Source organism: Notechis scutatus, chromosome 10 (genome assembly GCF_049901735.1).
Source record: "Notechis scutatus isolate UNSWTSFEM ecotype Mainland chromosome 10, rNotScu1.2, whole genome shotgun sequence".
Classification (NCBI taxonomy): domain Eukaryota; kingdom Metazoa; phylum Chordata; class Lepidosauria; order Squamata; family Elapidae; genus Notechis; species Notechis scutatus.
Genome location: NC_142018.1, coordinates 21,533,891 through 21,561,877, shown reverse-complemented (window position 1 = coordinate 21,561,877; position 27,987 = coordinate 21,533,891). Strand labels below are relative to the sequence as shown.

Here is a 27,987-nt window from a genome sequence, read left to right as displayed (position 1 = left end):
TGCGGAGAGGAGCAGCCGTCGCCGCTGCCGCCGCGTTGTCCCTGGCCCCGCCCCTTCCCTCGGCTGCCAATCATCCCCCGAAGTCCCCTCGGAGCGCCGCTCGGGCTCCACCGCCCTGCCTGCCGCAGCGCGGTTCCCCGCCCCCTATGCAAATCTCGGTATAATCGGCAGCCAACGGGACGCTGTCTCGGGTCACATGGCTCTCTTCCCCCGCCCCCTCTCCTCGCCACGCCCCAAGGGGCGGTGCTGGCCGCCGCTGCCGCCGCCGAGGCAAGGGAGCGAGCGAGCCGAAGTTGGGAGCCGCTCAGTGACTGCCGGCGGCCGGAGCGGAGGGTCGCCCGGGCGGAGCGCTGGCAGGGGCGGGCAGGGGAGGCCGGACGGAGCAAGGAGCGGGGTATAGCGGCCGAGGAGGAGGTAGAGGCGAGGCGGCTGCCCCTCCGCCGCCGTCGCCGCCGGGGCTCCCTCGCCCGTCGTGGCCGCGGGTCCGTGGCGGACCATGCCGATCCTCCTTTTCCTCATAGACACGTCCGCCTCCATGAACCAGCGGGCGTATCTGGGCACCAGCTACCTGGACGTGGCCAAGGGCGCCGTCGAGCTCTTCATGAAGGTGGGGCCCGGGCCTGCCCTGCCTGGCCTGCCTGACGCGCGGGGGGCCCCGCCAAGCACGTTCACACGTAACACCGCCGGCCCCCTCAACGCGTGTCGGCTCCCCCCTTCCTCACAGAGCCCCCCATCTCACTCTCTGTCTCTCTCCCCCCCATTCTCTCTCCGCAGCTGAGGGCCCGAGACCCGGCCAGCCGCGGCGACAGGTACATGCTGGTCACCTTCGACGAGGCGCCTTATTGCATCAAGGTAAGCGGGGGGGGAGAGGAAGAAGAAGAGGGGGCAGGGCATCCCCTTCTCCCGCCCCCTCCTTCCTCCCCCTCCGTGAGGGGAAGAGGCGAGGCGGCTCCGGGGCGCAGCCCGCCGCCCGCCCGCCCGCCTGCCCGCGAAGATGGCGGCGGACATTTTGCTTTTGTATGGAGGCGGCGGCGGCGGCGGCGAGCGAGCGAGGCGGAGGGAGAGAGAGAGAGGGAGGCTGAGGGCGCTGCTGAGATGGAGGAGGAGGAGGAGGAGAGCCCGCCCGACGCCCCACCACGCGGCGGCCCTCTCCGCCCGCCCCTGCCCCCCCTCCCCTCTCCTCTCCTCCGCCTGGGGAGGGGGCTGTCGCCCCTCCGTTCCCAGGCACACGCGGAGCCGTTCACACGACCCCCCCACACACACACACAAACACACACACTCTTTCTCTCAGGAGGGGCAGGGGGTGGCTGGCCCTGGGTAGGGAGGGAGGGAGGTGGGGGTCTCCCGAGGGTCTCTCCGAAGGTCACCTGGATACGGAGGATGCCCCCCCCCAAAAAGAGGCAGGTATGGTTCGAGGCTCAAGGTGGATTCGGCCTTCCATCCTTTCGAGGTTCTAAAACGAGGATTGGGGGCGAGAGGCTGGCTTTGGAAACAGCAAAGAGCTGGCTGTAAAAGCACTGAATATAAGGCTAAGGGCTGTTGCTAGCTTAGGTCCTTTCTATCTGTTTTGTGGCCTCTGCAGGGCTAGATTCAGCAATAGTAATAATAGTAATAATAGTAATAACAACAACAATAACAATAATCAATCATAGTAATCAATCATAGTAATCAACATAGGTCCTTGCTAAGGACTCTAGGTAGACAAAAATGCCAAACCCAGTCTGAATGTCTGGCTGACTATGTGATGATCAATAATAATAATAATAATAACCTCAAAAAACCATGTATTATCCCAATTGTAATTGGAGCCCTTGGAGCAATACATAAAGGGTTACCTCATTATTTGGAAATCCTGAATTTGTCAGACTTTAATACCTTGATTCTACAAAAAGCCACCCTACTTCTAACAACTTATATCCTCTGATGCTACCTGAACAGTTCCTAGGTCCTTGGTTAGGATTCCAGCTGTTGAGCTATCAACCAGTCCTAAAGGCTGTGAATCTCACTAAAGATTAACCAATAATAATAATAATTAATTCTAGCCACCCCAGGAAGAGGAGCATCAGAATTCATCAGGAAAGCACTTCTGGCTTCTTTGCCTTCTCTAGGTATCCCGACACCTTTTATTTATTTTTATTATATCCCACCTTTATTTTTATAAATAACTCAAGGCAACAAACGTACCCAATGCTTTCCCCATCCTGTGAGGTGAGTTGGCCTCAGAGAGAGGGAATGGCCCAATGTCACCCAGCTGGCTTTCACCCATAAGACAGCGCTAGAACTCACCGTCTCCTAAGGATTGTCCCAGCGTTACCAAGCCTTCCAGGTCTAAGGTGCAACTAGATTTCACAATCACCTGGTGATTGACCCAAAGTCACTTAGCTGTCTTTCACACCTAAGCTGGGACTAAAACTCACCATCTCCTTTCTACTCTCCTGCCTAAACCACTCAACCAAACAAATGAACATGTATTCCTTCCTTCACATATCTTCAGGGAGTCCCTGCTGTGGTCATACAAAACTTGACTTGCAGATAAAAAAAAATCCACAATTTCTCTGATCTATTTTTAAATCCATAATTTCTCTGACTTATTTTACCCGTAAGGTGGTCTTTCGTTGTGCTTGTTAAACAACACTTTATCAGAGAAGTGCACAATAAAATGCATTTTCAGCGAGACTCCCTACACATGCTTGGAAGCATAATTGACTTCTGTGCGAGGGTACAGTTTCTTGATATCATAAAGTAGTTTTTGCTTTGAATTCACCCTTCCTCTAACTCTTCCACTATCCTAAATTCTGAACTGAATAAGGATGACTTTTTAATTGTGTCAAATTACATTTTAAATCCGTCCTAGATATTAATCTCCAGATAGGGGTCTGTTTTCTCCTTACATGGCAATCAAGCACCTGAACAAACAATCTCTCCCATCTTGCTTTAAAGGAGCTGCTGATGAGATAATTTTTCAAAGCTTCCCAATTCCTTTCCACATCCTTCACTTCCCGAGAGTAACTGCATTGGGGCATGAGGCCTCCATCTCCTCTGGCAGCCAGCTGATCCAGTTAACAGAGGGAAGGAGGAGAAGGAGACCTAGAGCATTCTGTGGCTTCCCTTTCCCCTTACTTCTTTTCCTTTTGGCAGGGCCATAAAGGCTTCAGCCTTATTTCTGGTAAAGTTTTTCAGTTTCTGCTCCTCCTCCCAATTTTTTTTGTTGCTGATCCCACCTCCTCGATGTGCATAAACGGAAACTGTTCTTCTCGTCATGCACTTCAACCTTAAGTATTGTGAATTCCTTTCAGTTTCCTTGGTTAAAGATCAGCTGTAAAGTTTGCTTCCTCTTTGTGAGAAAAGGATTCCCTGCTAGCAGCCCATTTTTACATTTATTCTTATACAAAGTTTAAAATTGTGTTGCAATGAGACCTTTGATAAAAATGGATCTCAAGTGCTGCAGTGCTGCCCGTTGGCCACTTTCCCCAAAGAACCAAAATAAAACAATTGTCTGGTAGTGCTTTCAATATCTTTAAAACTCTGGACTTGTGCAGTAAGAGAAAATGGAATCTGAACTGACAATTTATCCTTCATTTTTGGAACAGGATGTAGAAGCCCGTTCCTTTGGCTCGTCTACTGATCAGGAAGTGGTCAAAATTGGTTGAAGTTAGGCTTCCATTTTCTTCTGACATCCCTGAGGAAGAGATTCTGTCTTTTGCCTCTTTTCGCTTTGCTTCCAGAGAAAACCATTTTCTCTTGTCTCCTCAAGGCTTGTTCCAAACAACTAGGAGTGCCCATTGTTACAATTTCAGCTACAGTTGTGCATCTGTTTATTTCCTTAATAACAATAATGTTGAAAATGTATCCAAGAATAATTGTCCGTTTCAGTAGCTCTCTTTGAAATACGCTCTGAGAGTTCTTGATTTCTTAATCGTTCTTCAAAAACAATGTATTTATCTTGTCAGCCAAAAATAAGACAGGGATTAGTCAAAGGGATACCTGCCATTCTGGAAATGGTATATATATATATATATATATTTGTAGTTTTCAGAAGTTTTCACTATCATTTGCGTTGTTATTTTTACAGCCATTCTTCCATCTTTCAAGAAGAATTGAAAGTCAAAAAATGAGTTGCTCAGGCCTGGCTGAAGTTGGACTGAGAAAACCAAGGGATGCATTTCTACTTTTCCTGGAAACAAGATACACTTTTAAAAAGTACAATCAGCTCCCTTAAAACATGGAAACGACCTCAGTCACACTTTCCTTTTCTTACCCAGGTTCTTAAACAGTCCTCTTTAACTTTTCTTTGCACCAATTCTTCCTAAATTGGGGTTTCTAGCGATCTCCCAGTACGCCAGAGATATAGAAATGGCACTTTTTGTCCCAGATTAGGCTGCCAATCCTGTAATTAGGATTGAGAATAAAAATTTTTGCGGAGCCCATTAACAAAGTCTCTGGCACTGTTGGTAGTGGAAATAGGAGAAAAATACCAAGCATGAACACACTATAGAGACAAAACCATAATTAGTTGCTGAGGATACTACATTAAATATTAGTTGTCATCCTCCAGCCACATTATTGAAAGAAGTGAACCCAAAGATGTAAAGGCTAGCACTGATGAAGTTACCTAGTTGGGTTATGAAACGTCTGCAAGAAAACCAACCAAGCTCAGAGAGCACCAAGGACCCCACAGCTCAATCCTGAGCTACAAATATTCTGTCAGACGTAAAGACTTTATTTGTGGTTGGCAAATGTAGGTAGCCAATAGGTACGTAATCTGTAACCATTTCCTCTAAGATTTTAGTTTTGGACATTCCTTCCTCAGCTACTTAACAGTCCAGTTGAGTAAATGTTATTTATTGTAGCATCGATAGCTAATCTGTAAGAAGGATAATTTCAAAGTTAACCAGTAAGGGAAGAAAATGGCTTCAAGTATTTCTCGGTCAGCTTTTTCATAAGACCTACATTTCCCAAGTAAGAGAAAGTGTTCAGCTACATTGGACGGGCTATAAAGAGCGGTGATCCTTAGAAAGGAGTGTAATTGATAGCTGATTTCAGACTTATAGGGAACCTTGCAAAAGAACCAACTGTTACCTTTCTTGTTGACTCGTGATGATCTTTGGCCTGTGGGACACAGGGTCTCCATTCAGCCCAATCCACACATCAGTTTTAATTTGTTACTGAGCTCTCAAATGGCACCACTGAGTTCATCTAAGAAATCCCCCAAAACAGATCTGTAATCAAATCAATCAATGATTTGATTACAGATTATTTTCTTAGATTGGTGGGGAAGAGACAATAATTCTCAACATGGCGAAAAGTTGTTTTTTTTGCCTCTGCTCATAGGTTTTGTTCTTCATTTTATTTTTTAACGCACGAGTTTGGCTTCGCGTTTCCAATAGAAATGGAACACCCTGTATTTTGAAGGATTTTTAGCACTGTTGGGCAATCCTACATCGTAAGCATTTGGAAAGCAGAAAAGCATCCCTCCCCATCTTCCTATCTATTTTCTTGAATTCACTATCTTGCTTACGCCAAAAAGTCTGTAACCTGTACCAAACTTCGGAATGGCCCAACAATCGAAATACAACATTTGTAGGGCTGCATTGGTTTTCCCGAGTGGTCTTACGTCCCTGTGAGAGTTAGATAGAATTTTAAAACACCTACAGGGAAAAAATATATATATCGGTATGTCTTGAGTAGCCCTTCCGCCCTACGTTGCCTGAACGGCAAAAGCATCCTTTGGTAGCTCTCTGGAGACTGGATGAAAACCCAGTCCATGGTCTTTAAACTTCTCTCTCTCTCTCTCTGATTGAAGCTCTGCTCTTTATTTATTTTTCTTCTTCCCCTCCCTATGGAACAGTGTGTTTCTGGTGGACTGCTTCTGAATTTTAAAACTTGAATGAGACTTTTAAAATGGGGATGAAACTGGTCTCGCAGAACAAAAATGCCCACGGATAACCCCTTAGCAGTTCATGGCAAAGAAATGGGGGGGCATGGAAGAAACAGTGCAGTTTAACCGGTCACCAGAAACCCAACTGAAGGCCTTTGCAGAGGTTGACAATGGAGGGAGCAACCGAGACATCCGCATTTGGCCACCTAGGGTTGTGCCAACGCAAACGTGTGCATGTGGTGCTCTGAAATTGGCTTTGGTCCACACTCTCTGGGTCTTCCTACGTCATCTGTGGCTGCTGTTACTCAGAAGAGCTGGCAAGACTTGTTCTGGCTAGTCTCTCCGGATCTTGTCATCGGAAAGTTCTCTCGACTCTCTGCTCAGGATGACTCTTCCTGTTTCTTTTTTCCAAAGCTGCCTGCATTTATATGCCTCAAAATGGAGTAGACGTTCTGGATGTAAGCGGCAGCTGAAAATGGAATGTAGTGTTTTTAACCCTTCATGGTGAATCGATGTTTTTCTTTCTCGAGGAACACAACAAAGTCTGTAGCGTGTGACCAATTTGGAGGGTTCTGTAACTCTTCCCAAATGCATGCCCTTTGTTAGTTGTGACACCAGAAAATAGTGAGTTGCGAGCCGTTGTTAATTGGGCACTCAGATGTGGAATTGCACGATGGAAGTCGTGATAGTTCAGGACTTCACGTCACAGAGTTAATTTTGAAAAATGGGTTTGGAGAGGCATTTCTTAACGTCTGCAGAGAGCAAACCACCAAAACACGTTAATTTTAGGGTCCCTTGTACCATTATCACACCTGGCCAAGTAACAGTTCTAAAAATAAAAGTAGGGCAACTATAGAATTGGAGTAATAAGATAAAAATAATGTTAACTTGACCGAATACATTTTAAATATCTTGCCAGGTCTGAAGCAGGGTGGGGCGGGAAGTACTGAAAAGGCTTATATTCTGCAGCTCACCCACCCCTCTTCAGACACTGCAGTGTTTCTTTGAGAACTGGAAATGATTTTCCTGTATATTAGCTTCCTGAAAGCCCAGCTTTGCCTGCCTTAAGAATTTAATGCACATACATTTACTTTTATGGCTGGTTGAGAAGATTAAATCTCACCTAGGACGGTACTAAAGTCAACCGGAGCAGGGGGTTGGACTAGAAGATCTCCAAGGTCCCTTCCAACTCTATTATTCTGATCAGTATGGAATGGATCTTCCTCCTCTGACTGACAGCGAGTCGAAGGTCCAGAAGACTTCAAACTGATCACCTGGGCTATAATTTTTGCCTGTCATGAATGCCTGGACGCTGGGTGGGATCAAGGGCATTTGAGCTGGACTAACAGATTTTTAAGCCCTTTTGAGGCCACTAAAATAAAAAGGGAAGGAAATTCAACAAAAGGTTCTAGTCCATAAGCGAAGGAAAATGTTAACGGACTAATGTATTAAATACAGACCTTCAGGGTGGAAACCACATAAATTTGTGGTAGCCTACTATTCTGCAACCATTCCTAGCAAGCACAGGTCATCCTCAACTCAGGAGCATAATGGAGCCCAAAATTTCTGTTGCTAAGTGAGACAGTTTCCCCCCATTTTATAACCTTTCTAACCACAGTTAAGTTAGTCATATGGTTATAAAGTGAATCGACCTTGCCCATGGACTTCGCTTGCCAGAAGGGGCTCGCAGGACCCTGCAAAGGTCATCAATACGAGTTCAGTTGCCAAACATCCCAAGTTTGATCATGTGACCATGGAGATGCTGCAACGGTTCTATGTCACTTTTTTTTTGAGTGCCACTGTAAACTTCGAATGGTCACTAACACAAACGTTTATAAGCCACGGACTACCTGTATAGAAGGCCTCCAAAAGGAGATTGCAGGTGGATCAAACGGTCCCGATTTAAATTACTTATATCACGGTTTATGAGCCAGTCTGGCCAATACTTGAGCGTGTTTTTAAAAACGTGAGCTGAAGATTGGAATTTCATGGTAGAATCTTTCTAGCTGGCTTCGGCAGGGACTACCTCGGGTTAAATCCTTTGTTTATGTTAAATTTGTTTCCAGAGGAAGAACACTGCCCTACACCTCTTCAACAGGTCCTTCTGCTCTTCCCTCTCTGACCTTTGGAAGCATGACGTGGAAAGCTTGTATTGATCCTCGAGTTAGCTGCCATGGTGTCTCCATCTGGGTGTGGCATTTTTAATAAAGGGTTGCGAAACTTGGTGTTGCGAGTTTTCAAAGGGCACCGTGTACCAAGAGCCATTGGGTAAAAATTTGCCCATGGCAATTTATTATTATTATTATTTTGGGTGGTGGTTAATCACTGAGTGCCCTCTGGTTAAAGCAGGAGTGGCCTTGTTCCCTTTTAAGACCTATGGACTTCCAACTCCCAGAATTCCCCAGACAGCCATGGAATTCTGGGAGTTGAAGTCCATAGGTCTTAAAAGGGGCCAAGGTTGGACACCTTGATCTAGGGAGATACAGATGCTTGGAGCATCAAGGCCTAATGAAAATTGGATCTTCGCAAGGCCCAGCCACTGCCCTCTGGGATAAAGTGGGGAGGGGGGGAGAGAGAGAACCTTTTCTGGCAATTTGCCGACTTAATCGGGCCAGCCCTCCTTGTTTTTCAGCCTGCCATTCTTAAGGCACACCTCTGTGGTTATTTTTCTCTGTTGGAAGGAACACTTCTCGTCTCCTCGCTTGCAGGGCTCCAGCTTCTAACAGATGTCATCTGAGGGGAGTGTGTTCTTGTCAGACCACAGCAGTGGATTTAGAGGGCTCTTCTTCCGTTTAAAAGGGCGAATTATAGTTTTTCCTCTTATAAGGGGTTGATGGTAACAAAAGACAAATAGCTAGCATTGAATAACAGAGTTGGAAAGGAACTTGGAGGTCTTCTTGTCTAATTTTTGAGCAGGAGATCCTATACTATTCCAGGCAAATGGCTGTCCAGTCTCTTCTTAAAAGCCTCCGTCGATGGAGCACCCACAATTTCTGGTGGCAAGTCGTTCCACTGGTGAATTCTTCTCACTGTCAGGAAATTTCTCCTTATTTTCTGGTTGCTTCTCTCCTTGATTAGTTTCCATCCGTTGCTTCTGTCCTGCCTTCTGGTGCTTTGGAGAATAGATGGAGCCTCCTCTTTTTTGTGGCAGCCCCTCAAATATTGGAACCCTGCTATCATGTCCCCCCTAAGTCCTTCTTTTCACTAGACTAGACATACCCCAAAACTTGGGGATCAGGAGCCATCTATAGTATATCCTGCCTTGACTCATTCATGACTGAGAAAATACATTTGTTAATTCAATTTCTATCTGTTCCAGAACTAAGATTTGGGAGAATTACCCACTGGATTATTTTGCAGGTTATTCGTGGATTATTTTGCAGGTTATTCGTTGCTTTTTCTGGTGATCCGGGAAGGAGGGGAGAGAGGGAAGTTGGTTCTCTGAAAGTGTTCATACCACCTTTCCAGCCTCTCTGGAGGTTGTGTGGCATCAAGTAACCTCCCTGGTGTAATATGGTGTACTTCTTGGTGTCAGATATCAGGAAGGTACACGATGCATTTAGAATATTGCAAGTAATGAGGCTGTGATTACTCAGATTTTTAATGGTTGCAAATATATACAGGCTGAGATGCGTTTGTGTAAATTTGAATAAATTTGAGCAACAATCTAGATCTGATGTCGTGGTCCAACACCTGAATCACACCATTTCACATCTCTATAAGCTTTTGCAAAAGTGGTCTTCAGTTTCCCACACTTGTTCCATGGGGTGGGGAAATGCAGTTATTTGGTATCACCATTTTGGAGATGGGTTACTTCTCAAGAGCTACTTTTCAGCTCTTGGCTCTTTTGGCAGCCCCTGTAAAGGTGCTATCCATGTCTGACTGCCCTTAGCATTTCAAGATCCAGCTAAAATTGGCTAGATGTGGCTCCTTAGCTGGATGGGTCTGGTAGTAAAATAAAATGGTTTAAAAACGCAAACTCTTAATTTGGTCAATGTTTTGCAATGCGTTGCCTAGCTCTTGAAATGAAATTGTACACATTTTTGTATTAGGTTGCTGCCCATAATACTATATTAACTTGGTTAGTATTAATAGTGTATTTAGTGGTTACTATTTAAACCAAAACAATCTTTTGCAGAGAGTAACTGTTTATCAAGCTTCTGGAGTTTAAATCTGATATTTATATATCAGATATATTTGGGTGGCTCTTGGTTAGGGAATTGAGTTTTTGCTCCGCTTTTGTATTGGGGGTGTTTTGCTGCTCACTTTAGTGGACCTTCATCTGGAGTTTTATTGGGAAAATGTTTTAGACCCAAAGACCTAGCTTCTAAGATTAAAATTGGCTATTACGGTAGGGTGGTAGGGAATTGCAAAGCTTCACTCAGTCATGTTTTGTGCATCTTAAACAGAGCTACAGTTGAAGGAAAGATTTGTGACTTGTAGGGTGTGGAGGGATGAGTTCACGGCAGCCACTAAAAACTCGTCTCCTAAATCTTGTAATGTTTCCAGCAAATGTTACAGCAACTTCCAGTTTCTTTGCAAGTTGAGAACAAAGAAAGCTTGGAACAGGTTCATCATTGGCATGCCGAGGAGACATGCTATTTGATAACTAACTTGGTTATCTATTTGATAACTAACTTAGCTCTGCTCTCCATCCGGTGGATATCTGGCTACAAAAGCAAGTCTTTTTAGGTGCCAAACCTGGCAGAGGCTAAGGAGGAAATTGTGTGATGTCGCCAAAACTTTTTCATGGAGAATAAAAGCAGGTATAGTAATTCCGAGGCTATGTATAACAATCTGGCCGCGTTCCTTATTTGGTGGATGTTCCCTGCCCAGCGATGTTTGGCAATTTAATGTAACAGTCCTAAAAGATTAGCCGCCATTCAAAGGCTCTTTGTAGCCATTCACTTAAATTAAACCTATTGGAATGAGATCTGAAAGATGCTGCTGCCAACCCTCGAAATGGCAGAAAAGGAGGGTGGGCCACATGGCCTTCTCGGTAAAGTGGGTTTGTGGGGGCGGGGGGGTCCAGCCTGGAATTGAAATCCTTCAGGCTCCTTCAGTGCTTACCTGAATGGAATTGTTCCTCGCTCACTTACATTCCTGCATCGCGCCTGTTCAGTAAAATAATAATAGTGACTTGTTTGGAAGCCCTTTTCACTTGGCACTCAGAAAGTAAACGTGGCCTTGGCTCGTCCTTTAGGCTGGATGGAAGGAAAACCACGCCACTTTCATGAATGAACTGAAAAACCTGCAAGCATCCGGGCTGACCACCCTTGGCCAGGCTCTGCGATCTTCCTTTGACCTGCTGAACCTCAACAGATTAGTCTCTGGAATAGACAACTATGGGCAGGTAATGGGATGCTGGCTTTGAGTTTCCCTGGCTTCCCTGTCATCCGAAGGAGGTTTAGAGCTCTTTCGTAAAAGGGGCCAGAGCGGTTACTGATAATGCTTAAAATAAATTCTACGGGCCCGTTTGGGAAACCCCTCAACCCTGTCCAGGGGGACTGAACTCTTTCCCTCCCCTCCTAGCCAGAAACCAAAATTCAGTTCCCCTTTTCTTGGGATGAGGACTCTTCTTGGGGTTAATTTCAGCAGATTGGTTAATTTCAACTATAAACGCATCACCCTCGATTCTTTGAAGGTGTTAATTTGGGCATTTTGTTCCTTTCTGTAGGGGAGGAATCCTTTTTTTTTAGAGCCATCGATTTTAATTACCATCACAGATGGAAACAAGCTGACAAATACTTCTTCTGTTCAAGAGGAGGTAAGATACTTAACTACATTGCTATGCTCTGAATGTGGCACATTTGCTGTTAAAATGTTAACACTTCTGCTGTGTTCCTGTTCTCTTGTAAAGGAATCAAAAACTTATTCAAAATGCAGGATTGTTTGTCTTGTTCACATGGTGCTCTCTCTTTCTGTGATTTTGGTCCCCTTTGCCTGTGGACTCCTAACAGACTCTTAGCTAAAACGTTTCTCCACTTCTTTCTATAGCTCCATCTGCCTCTGAATTCTCCCCTGCCTGGTAGCGAGCTAACCAAAGAACCGTTTCGCTGGGATCAACGGCTGTTTGCCCTCGTGCTGCGCTTGCCCGGAGCCCCTTCAGTGGAACCTGAGCAGCTGGGGAGCGTTCCCACAGATGAGTCTGCCATCACACAGATGTGTGAAGTCACTGGAGGTAGCCAGCTTTCGCAGTTTACCAGTCTTGGAAATCGTGTGAGATTCTAGCCAGGGCAGACGAGGTTGAACTTTTAGTTGGTTCAGTGGCATCTCTCTTTGTGGGTTGTGCCTTGGCTTTTCTCTCCCCACAATCTCTGATGGCTTTCTGGGAACATTCATGAAGAAGCTTCAAAGCAATAGTCCTCGTTGAATTTATGAAGATGATTTTATAGTTCCTAATCTAGTAAATCTTGCCCTTCTGAAGGCCTTGTCAAACTTCACTGTGACAAGCTCTGGGAGAAATACAAAATTGGATTGGGTCGAAGGTCCCTGTTAATACTCTTTGATTTTTCTAGAAGAAGCATCATGAACATTCAAGACCCTCTTTGTATAAAATGTTGCCCTAGAAATACTTTTCTTTCGAGATACGATTAAAGAGAGCCATTTCAGAAACATTTCTTATCAAATTAAAAATCACCTCTACAGCATTGTACTCCCTTGTCACTCTATTTTCCCCTTTCCATACAGAACTTTTTCCAGAACGGGATCAAATAGGAATTAAAATGACCTTCTGCTTCAATTTTGAAAGAGTTCCAAGTCCAGTACTTTTAAATGAAATTGTGCAGCCTCCCTCTTCCTACAGTTCTTAAGCCTGCAGCGCGTTTCTTGTAACTTGCCTGATTTAAAACCTGTCTGTCTCCCTGTTTTCTGTTCCAGGGCGCTCGTACTGTGTTCGGACACAGCGCATGTTGAACCAATGCTTAGAATCCCTTGCTCAGAAGGTTCAGAGTGGTGTGGTCATTAATTTTGAAAAATCGGGACCAGATCCTCCTCACATTGGGGAAGGTAACAATTAAAGCTTTTATGGCTTACTAGGTCTTGGTTGAAGGATCTTTGCTGACTTCCAAAAGGGATCTGGCCATTAAACCCCCAAGACTTTGAACTGACACAAATGATACAAATTAGGTTTTGGATGGATGCTCCAATTTATTAAATTGAAGTTGCACTAATATTTATAATCTCTACTTTGTTGCATTGTTGCAGCATAGTAATAACTGACAATCAAATTCATGCTCCATATTTCTTACTGTGCTGTTTTTTTCCTTGGATTTTAGATGGACCGGTGGATGCCACAAGGCCTGTCAATTCCTTCGGGTCTCAGCCATGGCACAGCTGTCATAAACTCATCTATGTGCGGCCAAACCCTAAAACGGGTGTGCCTGTTGGCCATTGGCCAATTCCTGAATCATTTTGGCCTGATCAGAATTCACCAACGCTGGTATGTAAGATACTCCTGAGGATTCTGGGGCCCTTCGTTGAGACCACATCCTAACGGTTGTGTTCTTAGCCCAGGCTCTAAGCTCGTCTGAAAGGGCCTAGAGTTGTCCTGCCCTCAGCTCCATTCCCATCTCCTGGAGGTACTACCAACTTGGCTTTCCAATAATTTAAATGTCACCTGTGAAGGACCTTGAACATAATTAAAAACACTGAGTAGCACCAGAGCTATTTTATTTCAAACTGGTCACAGAGGTTTGTTAGGAACCTTGTAAAAAAAAAACCTGGTAATGACCTCTGAATGTGTTGAATTAAGCTAAAATTGTTAGCCATGGGTACTCTTTGGAAGGGGCTGGGACTGAACCTTCTTGCAGCCCTTCTGACTTGGCTTGTGACGTCATTTCCAGCCCCCTCGCACTGCTCATCCGGTGGTGAGGTTCTCCTGCATGGATTGCGAACCCATGGTGATTGATAAACTGCCATTCGACAAGTACGAATTGGAACCGTCGCCTTTAACGCAGTACATCTTGGAACGGAAGTTGTCTCACGTGTGCTGGCAGGTACTTGCATGATCTGTATTCCAGATCCTTAGAACGCCGTGCGGATTTTTTAAAAAAAGGTTTGGAAATAGCTGAGCCATTGTTCCGGTCCTTCACTGGGTACCCCTGGGTTACCCACAGAGGGACCCCCAGTTCAATCCTTATTAACTTTTGCTGTAATGGAAGGTTTTGAGGGAGAAGGACACCCTCTACCTGCTGCCATTTGGACCAGCCATACTAATCTGAGCAGGCAGATAGAAGCCTGGCTTGAAATCTCGCACGCAGGCTTCTTGTGATAAGCCATTTCACAGGTAACTCCAAATTGGGTGGAATTGCCTGCCGCTGAGCTATAAGAATGTTAGTGGGTTGGCAGGAAAACTTCATTTTTCTCCCAACAGTAGTTGCCAGGGGAGGAGAGAATGTGTTTTATCTCTCCCCCACTCCCTTCTGGTCCCCTGTCTTTTACCTGGTCCTGTAAACACTTCTGCAGTTTCTCCTCTCCCTTGTCCAGCCTTGTTGGTCACTGTAACATAACTCTCCAGCAACGTAGTTTAAAAGAGCCCCCCCCTCCCCCCCCAAAAAAAAGAAAACAAAAGGATTAAAAACCCTCTCTGGGACCCAGAATTCAGGAAAAGCCACATGTGTCTTTCGTGTTAACATGAATGACAAGGGATAATGTGAGAATTGTTTGGCAGAGATTGTGGGCTCACTAGGATGAGAGAGCTCCATGGCGCCCTAATCTCAGCCTGATGAAGTGAAGCTTTGATAGGACGGTTTGTTAAATAGGGGAGGTTGAGAAACATCCTCTCTAGGCCACCTTTGTTCTAATATATATCATGTTCCCTCCCCCCAATCTGATCCTTTCTGGATACAGAGGAGCACAGTTCTCCTTGCTAGCCGTGGCTACATTGAGTGGGTGTTTTGGAAGTTACAGTTTAGTGTGTGTGTCACCCACAGTGCTGGGAAAGCTACCAGTTCACTGGAGAAAACCAGACATTTAAATCAAAGGCAAGAAGCAGCAAGTCACCTCTTTATAAAACACAGCGAACTTTTAATCTCACAAACACGCAGCCTTTTTACGAGACTATTCGCTCCTCTTTTACAACTTATTTTTTTCCAACAGGGAACCGCAACACTCTGTATCTAACTTTGCCCCCCTCTTCCCCTTTGCTCTTCCTCCCTAGGTCTTTGTGAGCAGCAGCGCCAAATACAGCGAGCTCGGACACCCCTTTGGTTATTTAAAGGCCAGCACCAGCCTGACCTGTGTCAATCTCTATGTGATGCCTTACAACTACCCCGTTCTGCTCCCTCTGCTCGGTAAGCGCTGCCCGGCCCCCCCCCCCACCCGAAGCCTAGGAAGGTCGTCCCGACGTCTGTCTATATTTGTCCGTGCTTGTATGTTTGCCAGCCGTTTTCTTAAACGGGATGGGAACCAAGTGTTGCAAAAACTGCTACGTTGGGAGAAGAGGCTTTTTACACCCCCCCTCTCCCTTTTTTTCTCTGCAGCAGAGGAGGAGAGCCACCTGCTGCCAGTGCATGTTTGATGCTGCTCACCTCCTAGACTCGTAGCTTCTTCCTTAATTGGAGTAAGGTTCAACCTCCATTCTTTTCCCTCTTTCAGGCTGTGGTGTCTACATTTCTTGCAGCAGCATGTATATAAGCCCTGTGTTTTTGTTTTCATTGGAGAACTTGGGCTCAGAATTTCCAAGGGTTTGTAATATCGGGGACGCCAAAAAAAGAAAAGGAAAGGAAAGAAAGAAAAGAACAACCGAGCTTGCTGTTCCCTTCTTTTGCAAGAAATAAGCACCTTATTATCTCTGGGTGGATTTATTTCACAAAGATTTGTTTTAGCCTGGATCCCGACCTCTTCGGTTGGAAGGAAACCCAGGTTGCCTTGCTGCGTGTCACAGTTTTTTGGTTCCGAAAGCAGAATGCCTGGGTAGGAGGAGCCCGTTTTGTTTTCACCCGAGTCCAGGCTCCATGTTTGAACGTAAATGCCTCTGGATGGCCTCTTAAGTGCCCAGGTATCCTTCCTCCCTCCCAATATAAAGCAGATAGCCTCTTCTTTGGAGTCGCCACAATGATGGTGATGGTGGTGACTCCCACGGATTGTGAAATATTTTGCCTCCTCAAATTTAGAATGCGGGTCCTTTTTCAGGTACCAGCTGAGCCTCATTGGTTAGCCGTTGCCGAAAAGGATAAAACCAGTTTCTGACCTGTGAACGCGGTGGAAGGAAACACCTCGGGGTTGTGTGTGTTCTGCTTTCCTCCGTGTCACTGAGCCCAATTTCAGCTTTGCCCATTAACTCCAGTAACAATCCTTGTCCTGCCCCGTTTCTAACTCCCCAGCCTTGCGGTTCAGAAATGCATGGATTTCCCTGCCTTGGGAGTGGACTTGACAGAGACCTAGCTAGAGCCTCTTAGTGCCATTTTGACATGTTTGACAGCTCTGCCTTTTTCTTTCTCTGACCCCCGCTTTGTTTTCACAACCGAAAACAAACGTACGGCTGATTTCTTTTTCAGCATCTCTACCTCGCCTTCACGTGTTCCTTTTTTTAGGTCTTTTTATTTTTCAATCCAGCTGACTAAATGTTGAACAGCAGGGTGGAGATCCCAGGCTGAATGACTCACAGTCAAGATGTTTGCTCTGTGGTTGGGTAATTTTTGCAAACAAGGGAAAGATAAATGGAAGTGTGTGTGCCCTGTGCTATTTCTTGCCTCAGTTGAGGAATATATCCAGAAGCACAACTGAATTACTTACCGATTAAGTCCTGAGTATCTTCCTAAAAAAAAATTTTTTTTATCCCTCTGAGCTCTCTTGTTTCCTCGGAACAAAAGTGTTGCAAAAAATCCAGACGGATCATGGATTAGTATATTTTGGCCTTCCCGTTTCAGAAACACTTTCTTGCTTATTCTTGTGCCCTAAATTGTGCATTGGGGTCTATTTTGGAGAGAGAGCTGCTGGTAAATAAGGGATTCTATTCCTCCCTCCTTTTGAGGGGGTATAATTTTACTTGAGATTTCCTGTTGCTTCAGACCTTGCTCTGTTCCTGTAGGTCAAAGAAAACAGGAACTCTTTGCTATTCTCTCTTGGATATTTTTTTTCTAATACATACGTGTGTAGGTGAAGAAACCTACATGATAAATGGCTGTTTTATCCCTAGTGGCTTCCAACTATACATAGATTTGATTTGGCTGCTCCTCAGATTTGGTCTGTTCCTTGCCACTTTTTTTGGTCAATTGTTATATTTGCTATATTAAAAATTGAGAATATTTGCTGCCCTGATTGGCAGAGCTACTAAACAGAGATGTTAAAACAAAGGCTCTTCTAAGTTGTCCTTCCTAGTTCTTGGTTGAAGGCTACAGATTTGCATGAGATGGAGGTCTCTCATCTGGGGTGATAGTTAGCTGGGTGCAGATGATTGGCTTTGTCAAGCAACTGTTGAATTTTCTAAGAAGAATTTCCACCCCGTTGTGTCTCCCAAAAGTAACACGTTCCCGATGGCTTGTTTGAGGTCCCTTTTCTATCAGGAAAAGTTGAGCAAGAGCTCTTCAGGATTTCCATCCGTTACCTAGTTCCATACTGTTGCTGCAGTTCATGGAGTGCCCACCCCTCCATTTGCTTCAGCTTCTTGTTGGGATGCACTGAAAGCGGAGGAAAAGACCCCGGGCTTCCTCCGTTTAAGGCTGTTTGACATCCTTTGAAACTTAATTTTAGACACGAATTTCAAAAGAGCTTTGAAAAAGTGCTGGATTTCAGCCTGTTTTTGTACCGTTTTTGAAGCAGGCCCCTGGCCTACCTCAGAGGCCTCAAACTGAAGTAACACAATTTTCTCTCTCTTCTCCCCCCCTTGCCTTTGTGTCAAGGCACGACTACTGGTGGCTACATGGACACGTCCAACCAATTCCAACATTTTTGGAAGTGGCTTGTCATTTCCCTTTTTCCTTAGAGAGCTGAGAGTGAACGGTCCGAGGGTTTATCTAGTTGTCTTCTGCTTCAGGTGGGATTAGAGTTCCAAGTTGTCCTGCTGCTCCAGTGACTTCCCACCTAGGCCAAATTGTCTTTTCTTAAAGACGTGTTACTTTTATGTCATAACCCTGGATGGAGTGGTGGCAAACGATAGCATTCTGTGTGTCTTTAGAAGCAAAATTAATCTTTTTGTCAGTTCCAACATGGGATTTGATCTTGGAAACCCGCATCCCTTTGGATCTCGGTTCTTAAGGGAAAATCTTGTGGCGCAGGAAATAGTTGTGTTACTTTTTTGACCTCCAAAGTGTCGAGGCGCAGGTTTGTGTTTTTTTAACTTGGATTGTTTTCTCCTCTTTGCAGATGACCTTTTCAAGTTTCACAAACTTAAGCCAAATCTGAAGTGGCGACAGGCATTGGACAGCTACATAAAAACCATGCCTCCTTACTACTTAGTGGTATGTAGTTTTGTCCTTTTTATGGGCCCCAATGAACCGCTGGCGGATGTTCCTCAAGAGAACATCCTTGTCGCATGTCTTCTGAGTAAAACAGCTTGCATGCCAGGATTCCTAAGTTATTAATGCTTGCAATTTAGCACTCCCTCCTTAAAAAAAAAAACACGTTTTGGAATCGTCGCCTAGTATATGGGATTTGGGGGTGTTTATTTTTCAGCCCCCTCCTTCCCTCCTTCTCCCCTTCACCCTTTCTGGGTCCATTAACTTCAGATCACCGGGCTACTACTGCTAGTAGTATAAGCAAGGGAGAGGGTCGCATTTTACCTTGTACCTGGCTGAGCCAGAGGTGGGAGGGAAGCAGATTAAACTAGGTGGGCATTGTGGAAATTTACCTGGATAGCTTGGGCAAGATGCCTCGTTGTGGACTTGCATCATCCCGGCAATCAGGGTCTCCGGCTTCTGCGCTGTAACTGGTGGGGATGCCAGGCTGGTTCCGTGGCCCAGACACCCACGATGCCTTAAACGACTGGAATGTGCGACTTTGAATCCATGCTTCCAAAATAAAAATAAAATAAAACATGGCATACGGCAGCACCAACTCTGCTGTGCCTTAATTTCACATGTACTGATCTGTTGAGACTTTTTATTTTTAAAAAACAAACAAACCATTTCTTGAAAGAAATAAAAAAAGATTTGATTCTCTTCTTACTCTTGTGTATTTTGTTTTCCTTATAGCCATTAAAGAAAGCCCTAAGGATGATGGGAGCTCCAAATCTGATATCAGATAATTTAGATTGTGGACTTAGTTACAGTGTTATCTCTTACCTTAAAAAACTCAGCCAACAGGTAGTATCGACAAAACCTTTGAAATTAGAAGTACATTAATTATTATTTTTTTTTTAGTGTGTGTTGCTCTAGTTCTATAAATAAATCACCTAAGGAATGTCTCCCCCCCCCCTGCTATTTTTGAGTTAGGTAAAAGACCTGTTTGCATCTCTGTTTCAAAAATAAGTGGTGGTTGGGTTCGTAGCACAAGAAAGAGATGAGAAACAATTTTAGGGTAGCTGTTTATTTCTCACTGGACTGTGGTTGTAAATTGTTAGCATTGTTGATACCTGGAGGCCACATAGGAACTGTTTTTTTCTTTTAAAGAAACAAAATCAAACTAGACACACCACAATACTGAGGCTAGTCAGTCAGACAATCCCTTTCTTTGAGTATTGTAAGAAATGCTAAGAAGTACATGTCTTTGGGTTTTATTGAGTTGTGTATTAAAGTTGCATGGGTTGGGGAGAATACCGAAGGGTCCTTAAATGCTTTAAACTCAGGGATCTCCAACCGTTACAACGTGTGGACTTCGACCCCCAGAATTCATCAGCCAGCCTCATTCTGGAAGGAATTCTGGGAGTTCAAATCCACAAGTTGTAAAGGGTGGAGACCCCTGCTTTAAAGAATGGTATCGGAAGTATCTTCCTAGCGAGTGGGAAATCTTCCCATTGAGTAAACTTAACATTGCAAATCAAAACAACATGGCCACAAAGTGACTCTCTCTGCTTTCGAAGCAGGGGTGGGTGAGGGAGTGGGCTTGTTAGAAATCTCATCTTCCCCGTTGCTTGTTTTGAATAAAGTGAGTAATTGGTTAAGAAGCCTCTACCACTAGAGAATTGCCCCCAAACCATTCCCCATCCACTCAGATATCTTGAGATATTCAAAGAAGGCCTTCAGGCTCTCAACTTGATTCCTATAGAGCTTAGGGTGTGAAAAGCTGAAAGGTGCAGCTAGATTGAAGTAGCTGAAATTTAGCACGTTTCGTTGGTTTTCTGTGGGATACAATGCTGCCCAGTACTGGGAGTAACCTCGCCACTAAAGGCTTGAGAAAGTAAGACTTAGGTGGGGTAGACTTAAATTTTGCTGTTTGTCCTGGGATAGCCATGACCTTTGCTAATAGTTACATGAGAAAGCCAGAATGGGTGATGAAACAACTCCTCAAATTCAACATACAGCCTATAAAATACTTGGAAGCTGGATATGGCTGTGTCCTTCCAAAACCCAAACAGTTAATTCTCTAGAAGTCCAGTTTGGGATAATGCCTTATTGATACTCATTCTCTTTCATTCTCTCTCTCTCCCCCCTCCCCCCTCTGTCTCTCTCTCTCTCTCTGTCTCTAAATTATACAAATTATCTTTCGAGTGCATATACTTATGTTGGCCAAAGGGCTGTATGATTTGTAGATCAGTTGCTTAAACTGGAGCTGTAACCCAAAGGGCAGGAAATCAGGATGTATTTTAGGGGGAATCTAGGGAAAAATGTTGGTGTGCCTTTGTGGGTGAGAAGCTTCAACAGAGGTTCTGGGTCAAATTGCTTGCCGTCTTCTTTGAAGTATTGGCCCTTTCTGCACAAACCTTTAATCCCTTTTGCAGTACAGTAGCCTTTGTGGGACTAATATAAACCCAGGCATACAAGTTTTCAAGCTGCACACAGAGCCCATGTGGCAAACACGATCGTTTGCAGCAGAGGCTGTGGGACAGGCCGGCCCTGCCCAATGAAAACCTCTCTGCCATGGTTACATTTCCCCCTGCCTTTACCCGAGGTGCAAAAACTTTCTCCTTTGGCTTTCCTGCCGCCCTTTTTGCAGACTCAAGTCATCCATATGCTAGAGTAGCTTTTAAAAAAAAACCCGTGGTGTAATTTGAAAGCTTGCACGACCTCGACCAATGATTGCGATGGGTGTTTTAGCAAAACGCTGTGAATCCTTGAGAAAGGACCCGTTTTAAGCAGGCTTTTGTTTTCTTTTCTTTTTTTAATATTCAAACTCCCTGACACTCGGAAGGCAGGCTTTTTGTCTTTTGATGTGTTGGGCGTTTTGCTTTGTGCTACAAAACGTTGGCAGGACTGTGGGCCGCCCTTAACGGGTGCTGTGATTTTCATTGCAGACGAAAATAGAGTCGGAGCGGATAATCGGGTCGGTGGGTAAGAAACCCCCGCAAGAGACGGGCATTAAAGTGAAGAGTCACTCCAGTGGCCTGTCCCTCATCCAGAGCAGGGATTTCAAGCAGTTGCTTCAAGGGATTTCTGGCGACTCCCCGCTGAGGCTGCCTGAAATGAACGTGAAGGAATTTGCTGGCTTCCAGATCGGGCTCTTGAATAAGGTGAGTCCGGTCCCAGGTCTGAAGGAAGCAAGGTGCCTCCTGACTTGGCCTCTTCTGGCTTTCCAGAAGTGTGTGTGTGTGTGGGGAGGGGAATGACTAAAGCCAAACCTGTTCTTTGCCCAAACCCAGGATCTAAAGCCACAGGCCTACCGCAATGCTTACGACATTCCGCGCCGCAGCCTTTTAGACCAGCTGACCCGGATGAGAACTAACCTGTTGAAAACACACAAGGTCATTCAAGGCCAGGATGAAGGTAAGGATTCCCGTGGAGTTCTGCAAATGCATGGGGGGAGGGGTTTGCAGGCAGCCTTCCTTCGTGGCCTCTTTCCCAACCCCTCGATCAAGGGTTGAACACAGAAGGCCGCGTTTGCTTGCGAAGGAGGTGCTTTATCTCGGAGCTCAGACCTTGCTCCTAGGAGTAATTCGGAGAGGTGGCGTTGTGGGTTATGCAGAGTATGAGTTAGAGAATGAGGATGCCTTTTCCTCTTCGTTTGTGGACTGGTTTCCCAGGAAATGTTTAATAGTTGCAAATCAAGGGAGGTTTGGAAGTTGCAAATCAAGGGAACTCTTGAAGGACTTAATACCCTTCAGACCAGTGGTGGTATTCTACCAGTTTGGCCCGGTTCAGTCAAGACGGTAGCGCCGATGACTAGTGGAGACCAAACTGGTTCTCTCTGCCACTCTGGTGTTGGGCCCACCCGCCCACCTGGGCTCCCATATTCACCTTTATTCCCTTTGAAGCGTAGCTGCTTTGCACGGCACAGCAACTGCCGGGCAGCAGCTGCTGAAGCGACAGGGAGAGTGCAGGCTTGCAGGAGGTAAGTTGAAACAAATGCAAGTGCGCCAACCAAGCCATGCCCACCGAACTGGTGGTAAAAACCTTTGAATCCCTCCCCTGCTTCAGATGCTTTCTGTCAGCTAGTCTTGGCCTTGACCCCGCCTGCATTTATCAGCACCTGGGGAGCTGAGGCTTTTAAAACATGGGAGGAAGTGCCCAAGGCAAAAATGACTCAGATTCTTTGGCCAATGAGGTACTTGGCTCTTGTCTTGCAGATTGCCTTCACAGTGTTCCTGTAGCACAGATGGGGAACTATCAGGAATACCTAAAGATGATGCCTTCTCCTCTTCGAGAAATTGACCCCGACCAGCCCAAAAGACTTCACACTTTCGGAAACCCTTTCAAGCAGGATAAAAAGGTGGGGGTGGGGGCTCTGCTTACTGGCCAGACCCTGATCTCCATCCCCTTCCTCGCCCCGGGGAGTCGGTGTCGTTCTTGGTGGGTTATACTGACGGCGGTTCTTTTCCTCTCAGGGAATGATGATTGACGAAGCAGATGAATTTGTCGCCGGTCCTCAGAACAAAGTCAAACGTCCCGGAGAGCCCAACACACCGGCCTCCCTGAAGAGAAGGCGCAACATGTCCCCATTCTTGAGACGGCCGCAGTCGCCGCCAGTCGTAGCCAACCACGTTGGCGGAAAGGGGTCGCCCTCAGCCGCCGGGCCCCCACCCAACCCCAATACTAAAGCTACACCAGCTTATAAAGGTATAAAGTTGCCTTTAGACCAGACAGGCAGCACCAAAGTACTAAAGAACTAAATAAATGCAGTTGCCCAGATGTCAGAGTTTTGATCCTTTATTCGTTGTGCCCTCCTTGCTGTAACCCTCCCCGAAAGACGTGCTCTGCTGGTACAGAAGTAGACCTTCTGCACTGCAGGGTGCGGACAAGGCAGAGAGAGAGGCACCTCCTCGGACCTGCACAAGAGTGTACATATCCGTGTGTTCCCTGAAAATAAGACCGGGTCTTATTTTCTTTCGGGTCCCAAAATAAGCACTAGGGTTTATTTTTGGTGGGGTATCTTTATTTTTTTCTGCCCATGTAAGGGAGGCCCACTTTTTCTGCTTGCTCATAGTGGGGCAGGAGGCCGCATGATGCGTCGCCACCATGAGGCTGGCGGGGGCATGGAGCTGCCCCACATGCCACACACTGGCTTATCTCAGGGCCTCTGCAGCCAGGCCATCCGCACCCTGGCACATGCCTCGTCTCGCAGCCACGGCACCAGCAGTATGCTCAACCTCCTGCTCCATTGTGGCAGTGGGCATGCAGAAATGGGCCAGCGGCCACCTGGGCTCCTGCTGCACCTGGCTGCTGATGCTGCCACCACAAGGCAGGTGTTGGGGTGTGGATGGCTTGGCTGCGGGGCCCCTGAGGTAAACCGATGTGGGGCGCATGGGACAGCTCCTCCACCACACTGCCTCGCCTCATGGCCGTGGCACCACAAGCAACCAGACAGAACGGACGGCCAGGCAGTTGCACAGGCTCCAGTAGGGCTTATTTTGGGGGGTAAGTCTTATATTAGGTGCCTGCATAAAAAACATGCTAGGGCTTATTTTGGGGATAGGTCTTATTTTCAGGGAAACAGGTAGATAACGGAGATACTTTTGAATGTTGTAGGTGTAACGCATTTCCTGAATGAAAAAAAATCTTGGTTTTTATGAGTGGTGGGAAAAAAGTGTGCATCACTGGTCTTTCTTGTGTTCACCAGCAGGTGGCTCACCTAATTCAGGTGTGCTCTGCAGGACAACCGGAGGGAAAGAGACTTACCTGGGTCAGCTTTTCAGGGGGCTGTTCAAACCTACACAACAGCCTGTCCTAGCAAAGTTGGGTTGGATGTGTTAATTTTGGGATATTTTTCTTCTTTGATCAGCCTGCTATATAGCCTAAAGCTGGCCCTGCTTCTCTGGGTGTTGGATACTTGAACCTTTTACTTGGGGCTTAAAAATCTCCGGCTTGGCGGAATTTTGGCAGACTGATAAACTCTGCAAAGAAGCTGTTTTTATCAAGATATCTTTTCTGCGTAATCGCTGAGTTTTCCCCTCCAGAAATCCTGCTGCAGCTAAAACACAGGGAATACAGGGAATTGTGACTTAATGACCACAATTGAGCCCAACATTTATGTTGCTAAGTGAGAAATGTGATAAGTGAGTTTTGCCCCTTCTTACAACTTTCCTTGCCACATTTGTTGAGTGAATCACTGCGGTTGTTAAATTAGTAACACGCTTGTTAAGTGGATCTGGTTTCCTCATTTGACTTCGCTTGGCAGAAGGTGATCACATAACTCCAGGACACTGCAGCTGTCATAAAAGTGAGATCGTTGTCAAGCACCTAGTCACATGACTATGGGGATGCTGTAACGGTCATAAGTGAGAAGAACGTCCCTACGTCCCTTTTTTCAGTGCCCTTGTAACCGGTCACTAAATGAACTATTGTAAGTCAAAGACTACGTGTAGCATAGAATGTTGTCCCTTTTGAGTTGCTATGAATTTGGAATTCAAGGGTTCCGATAACGTTGGAAAGGACCTGCCTTGTTAAGAGTTTGTGTCCTGTCAGCGTTGTTCCATTTTTGGATGATGATTGTGTGATCGCTTTGTTGCTCTTCCCTCTTCTGAAACTCAGCACCCAGCCTTCTCTTTTACAGATGCAAACAGCAATACGGTTCAAGATGGCAACGGTGAAAAGAAAGCCGAGAATTCCCAGCCGCCGGACAAACCCGGGGATGGACCTTTGGTGCATCTTGTTCCTCCGTCTCCGGCTGCCGTGGTGGACGACGAACTGCCAAACGATATGGACTCTTTGACCGGTGAACTGAACTGTGTTGGGGAAGATGGACTGGACCACAAGCCTGTGGTCAATTCCCTCGTACGGGGCCCTTTAAACTACAGTATGTCCGCCGAAGACCAAAAACTACTGGTGGAGCCAGCATCGGGAACAGTGCCAAATTCAGTGAAAATCACATCCAGTATGTTTGAAGGGAACAACGAGGTTATCAAAATCAAGGTTATGAAGGAGGTTCGCAAACCCGGGAGAAGTAAGTGATTGGAAAGACCGAAACTGGATGCAATCTTCCAAGTACGATCTCGTAAGGCCTTAGTAAAGGCCACACTTGGAAGACTGCATCCAGTTTTGGTTGCCACGATGTAAAAAAGATGATGAGACTCTGGAAAGAGTGCAGAGAAGAGCAGCCCAGATGATTAGGAGGCTGGAGGATGAAACATACGGAGAACAGTTGCTAGAAGAGTGGGTAGGGCTAGCTTAATGAAAAGAAGGACCAGGGCTGACATGATAGCAGAGTCTTCCAATATCTCAGGGGCTGCCCCAAAGAAGAGGCAGTCAAGCTATTCTCCACAGCACTAGAAGGCAGGACAAGAAGCAACAGGTGGGAAGAAGCAACCTAAAACTAAGGAGAAACTTCCTGACAATCAATCAGTGGAGCAACTTGCCTCCTGGAGTTGTGAATGCTCCAACACTGGAGGTTTTCAAGGAGGGACTGCTCTCTCTGAAACGGTGCAGGGTCTCCAGCTTGAGCAGTTGGACTAGAAGACCTCCAAGGTCCCTTCCAACTCTGTTATTCTTCAGGGAGAGGCAGGTACCCTTCAAAACAATGAATTGGGTAGAAACTCACGGGGAATGAGGCCATGGGGGAATTTTACATATCTTGGTTATCACTGAAGCTCTTCAAGCTGTCCACTCTCCACCCCTTATAAACCCATTGACCTAGAAGCAGAGTTGAGGTTCTTCAAGGTGACCCTCTTAAAGACCAGTTTTTGGCACCAACCATTCCTTTTCTGGAATGATCATAAGGAGTCTGACTAGCATTGCAAAACATCCATGAACGCACGATATGCTGAAATACCCGTCAAATGGAAAAAAAAATCAGACTGCAGGTACAGGAAAGGAGAAAGGGTGGGGGGGAGTAGCTTGCCATCCTTAAGGGCTGGAAACTGACAAGGAGACGTGCTGGCTGGGTGGGAATTTTGCTAAGCTGGCTGGTGGCAGAGTTGGAATAAAAAAAATTCTTGACGCTCTGCCCCCTCTGAACTAACCTCCTTGTCTTGTTTTGAAATTGTAGATTATGAAAAAATCTTCTCTCTCCTCGAAGAAATACAAGGCCCTGTAGAGGTTCAAAAATATTTCATTGAATTTGCTATCAAAGAAGCAACAAGGTGTGTATCAAGACCACATGCTAAAGCAAGAAAGGCTTTACTTACTTGCCTGGCTTGTTCACATATTTTGCGAATAATTCAAAATGTGCTGCCTTCTGTGGGGGCTCCCAAGGGCAGGTGGACCTCTTATTATTATTTCCCAAGAGACCAGAACTCTTGGCCGTTGGCGGTTTGCATTGTCTCTAGCAACTCTTTAAGCTCTGTCTGTTCAGAAACACCCTGGAAGAAGAATGCGATGCCCTTAGTAAAACAGCCTCCCTTCTCCTTCTCCTCCTTCTTTTTAGGTTTAAAAAACGGGTCTTAATTCAGCACTTAGAAAGAATACTAGAGGAAATAGAGTTCAGCAGCCTTCCCAACCGAATTAATCATGTCAACAGTAGATAATAATAGCGTGCCGGCCAGAGGAACGGACGGGGTCCAGCCGATGGGAGTTTGCTGTGCCGTGGAGGAATGGAAGAGGACGTGGCAGCCGTGGCCTGCGCCAGCCTGGCAGGCGAGCGGCTTTCCGGTGGGCGTCTCAGAAGAAGCAGGGTGATGTTTGTACGCATTGCGCACCTCTTTGGCCGGACACCTGAGGAATTGGCAGCAGGAGGTGTGTGGCTTCCTCCCTCCCCACCCACCTTCGGAGGGCTGACCTGGGCCCTGGGCCGAAGAAAGACACTCAGTGCCGCCCCCTGGGCCCTGCAGGTGATGAGAATTTAACTCATTTGAACCCCTGGCTGCTGTCAAAAAGACACTTTGGCCGTGGGCCACCGGGGCGAATGGCTCACCTCCTTCCCCCTGTGTGTTATCTCTGCACTTGTGTCGGAGCGATCCTTTGTCCTAAAAAAAAAAAAAAAAAACCAACGAAAGGAAAGAGAGGAGGAGGAGGAGGAGGAAAGGCCCTCCGTGGCGGTAGGGCGCCTTGACGCTACGGGCACGAAGGCGACCCTTTCCCCCGCGACAGAGCGGCTAGCCCACCCAGGCCCCCCAGGGTCAGTTGGACTGACGGGAAAGGCGCTGCTCTTCCTGGGTTGAGAAGACCCCCTAGAGGGTCGGACGGACAGACTGGCTGCTGCTGCTGCTGCTGCTCCCGTGGTAGCCACTATACAACCTACCTCAGCCTTCTTCCTCTTCTTCTTCTTCTTCTTCTTCTTCTTTTGTCTGCAGACGTTCTTGCAAGCACGTCCGAGGCTCCCCGGGTCCAGCCTTCAGTTCTCTTTCATCTTGGTGAGGAGGACGGAGACGCTTCTCGTGGACTTGGCTTTGGGGGTGGGGTGGGTGGGGCGCTTCTTAGAAGGAAACTCTCGGGGGTTTAGGAACAAAAACAAAAGGCAGGGAAAAACAAACCTCCCCCCTCCCCAACCCTCCCAATGAATTTTACTTTTTAAATGTTCATACCAGAAGAAATTATTTTGGACGGTGTTGTTTAACAAGACCCTTAATTTGAGATATCAAATGGCATGTGTGCGTGTGTGTGCGTAGAAAATATATATATATATATATATATATATATATATATATATATATATATATATAAATTTTTTTTGAGCACTTGTACATAATAAAAATCATTTTATGA

At 46.0% G+C, this 27,987-nt stretch overlaps 1 protein-coding gene across 2 annotated transcripts; it reads left to right on the top strand.

The window, feature by feature from the left end:
• The first annotated feature begins 260 nt into the window (after positions 1–260).
• LOC113423762 (integrator complex subunit 6-like) lies at positions 261–27,987 on the top strand. 2 transcript variants are annotated; one of them, XM_026685308.2, is made up of 18 exons: positions 262–607; positions 775–852; positions 11,082–11,231; positions 11,556–11,645; positions 11,876–12,059; positions 12,758–12,886; positions 13,156–13,319; positions 13,723–13,875; positions 15,039–15,171; positions 18,185–18,279; positions 19,012–19,122; positions 21,210–21,425; positions 21,555–21,678; positions 22,479–22,621; positions 22,737–22,968; positions 24,902–25,291; positions 26,333–26,426; positions 26,711–27,987. In XM_026685308.2, exons 1-18 carry the CDS (start codon positions 497–499, stop codon positions 26,808–26,810), a joined length of 2,697 nt encoding a protein of 898 aa, XP_026541093.1. In that variant the 5' UTR covers positions 262–496; the 3' UTR covers positions 26,811–27,987. The 2 variants fall into 2 exon arrangements, with proteins under 2 accessions (XP_026541094.1, XP_026541093.1); XM_026685309.2 differs by lacking the exon at positions 19,012–19,122 and having other exon boundaries at positions 261–607.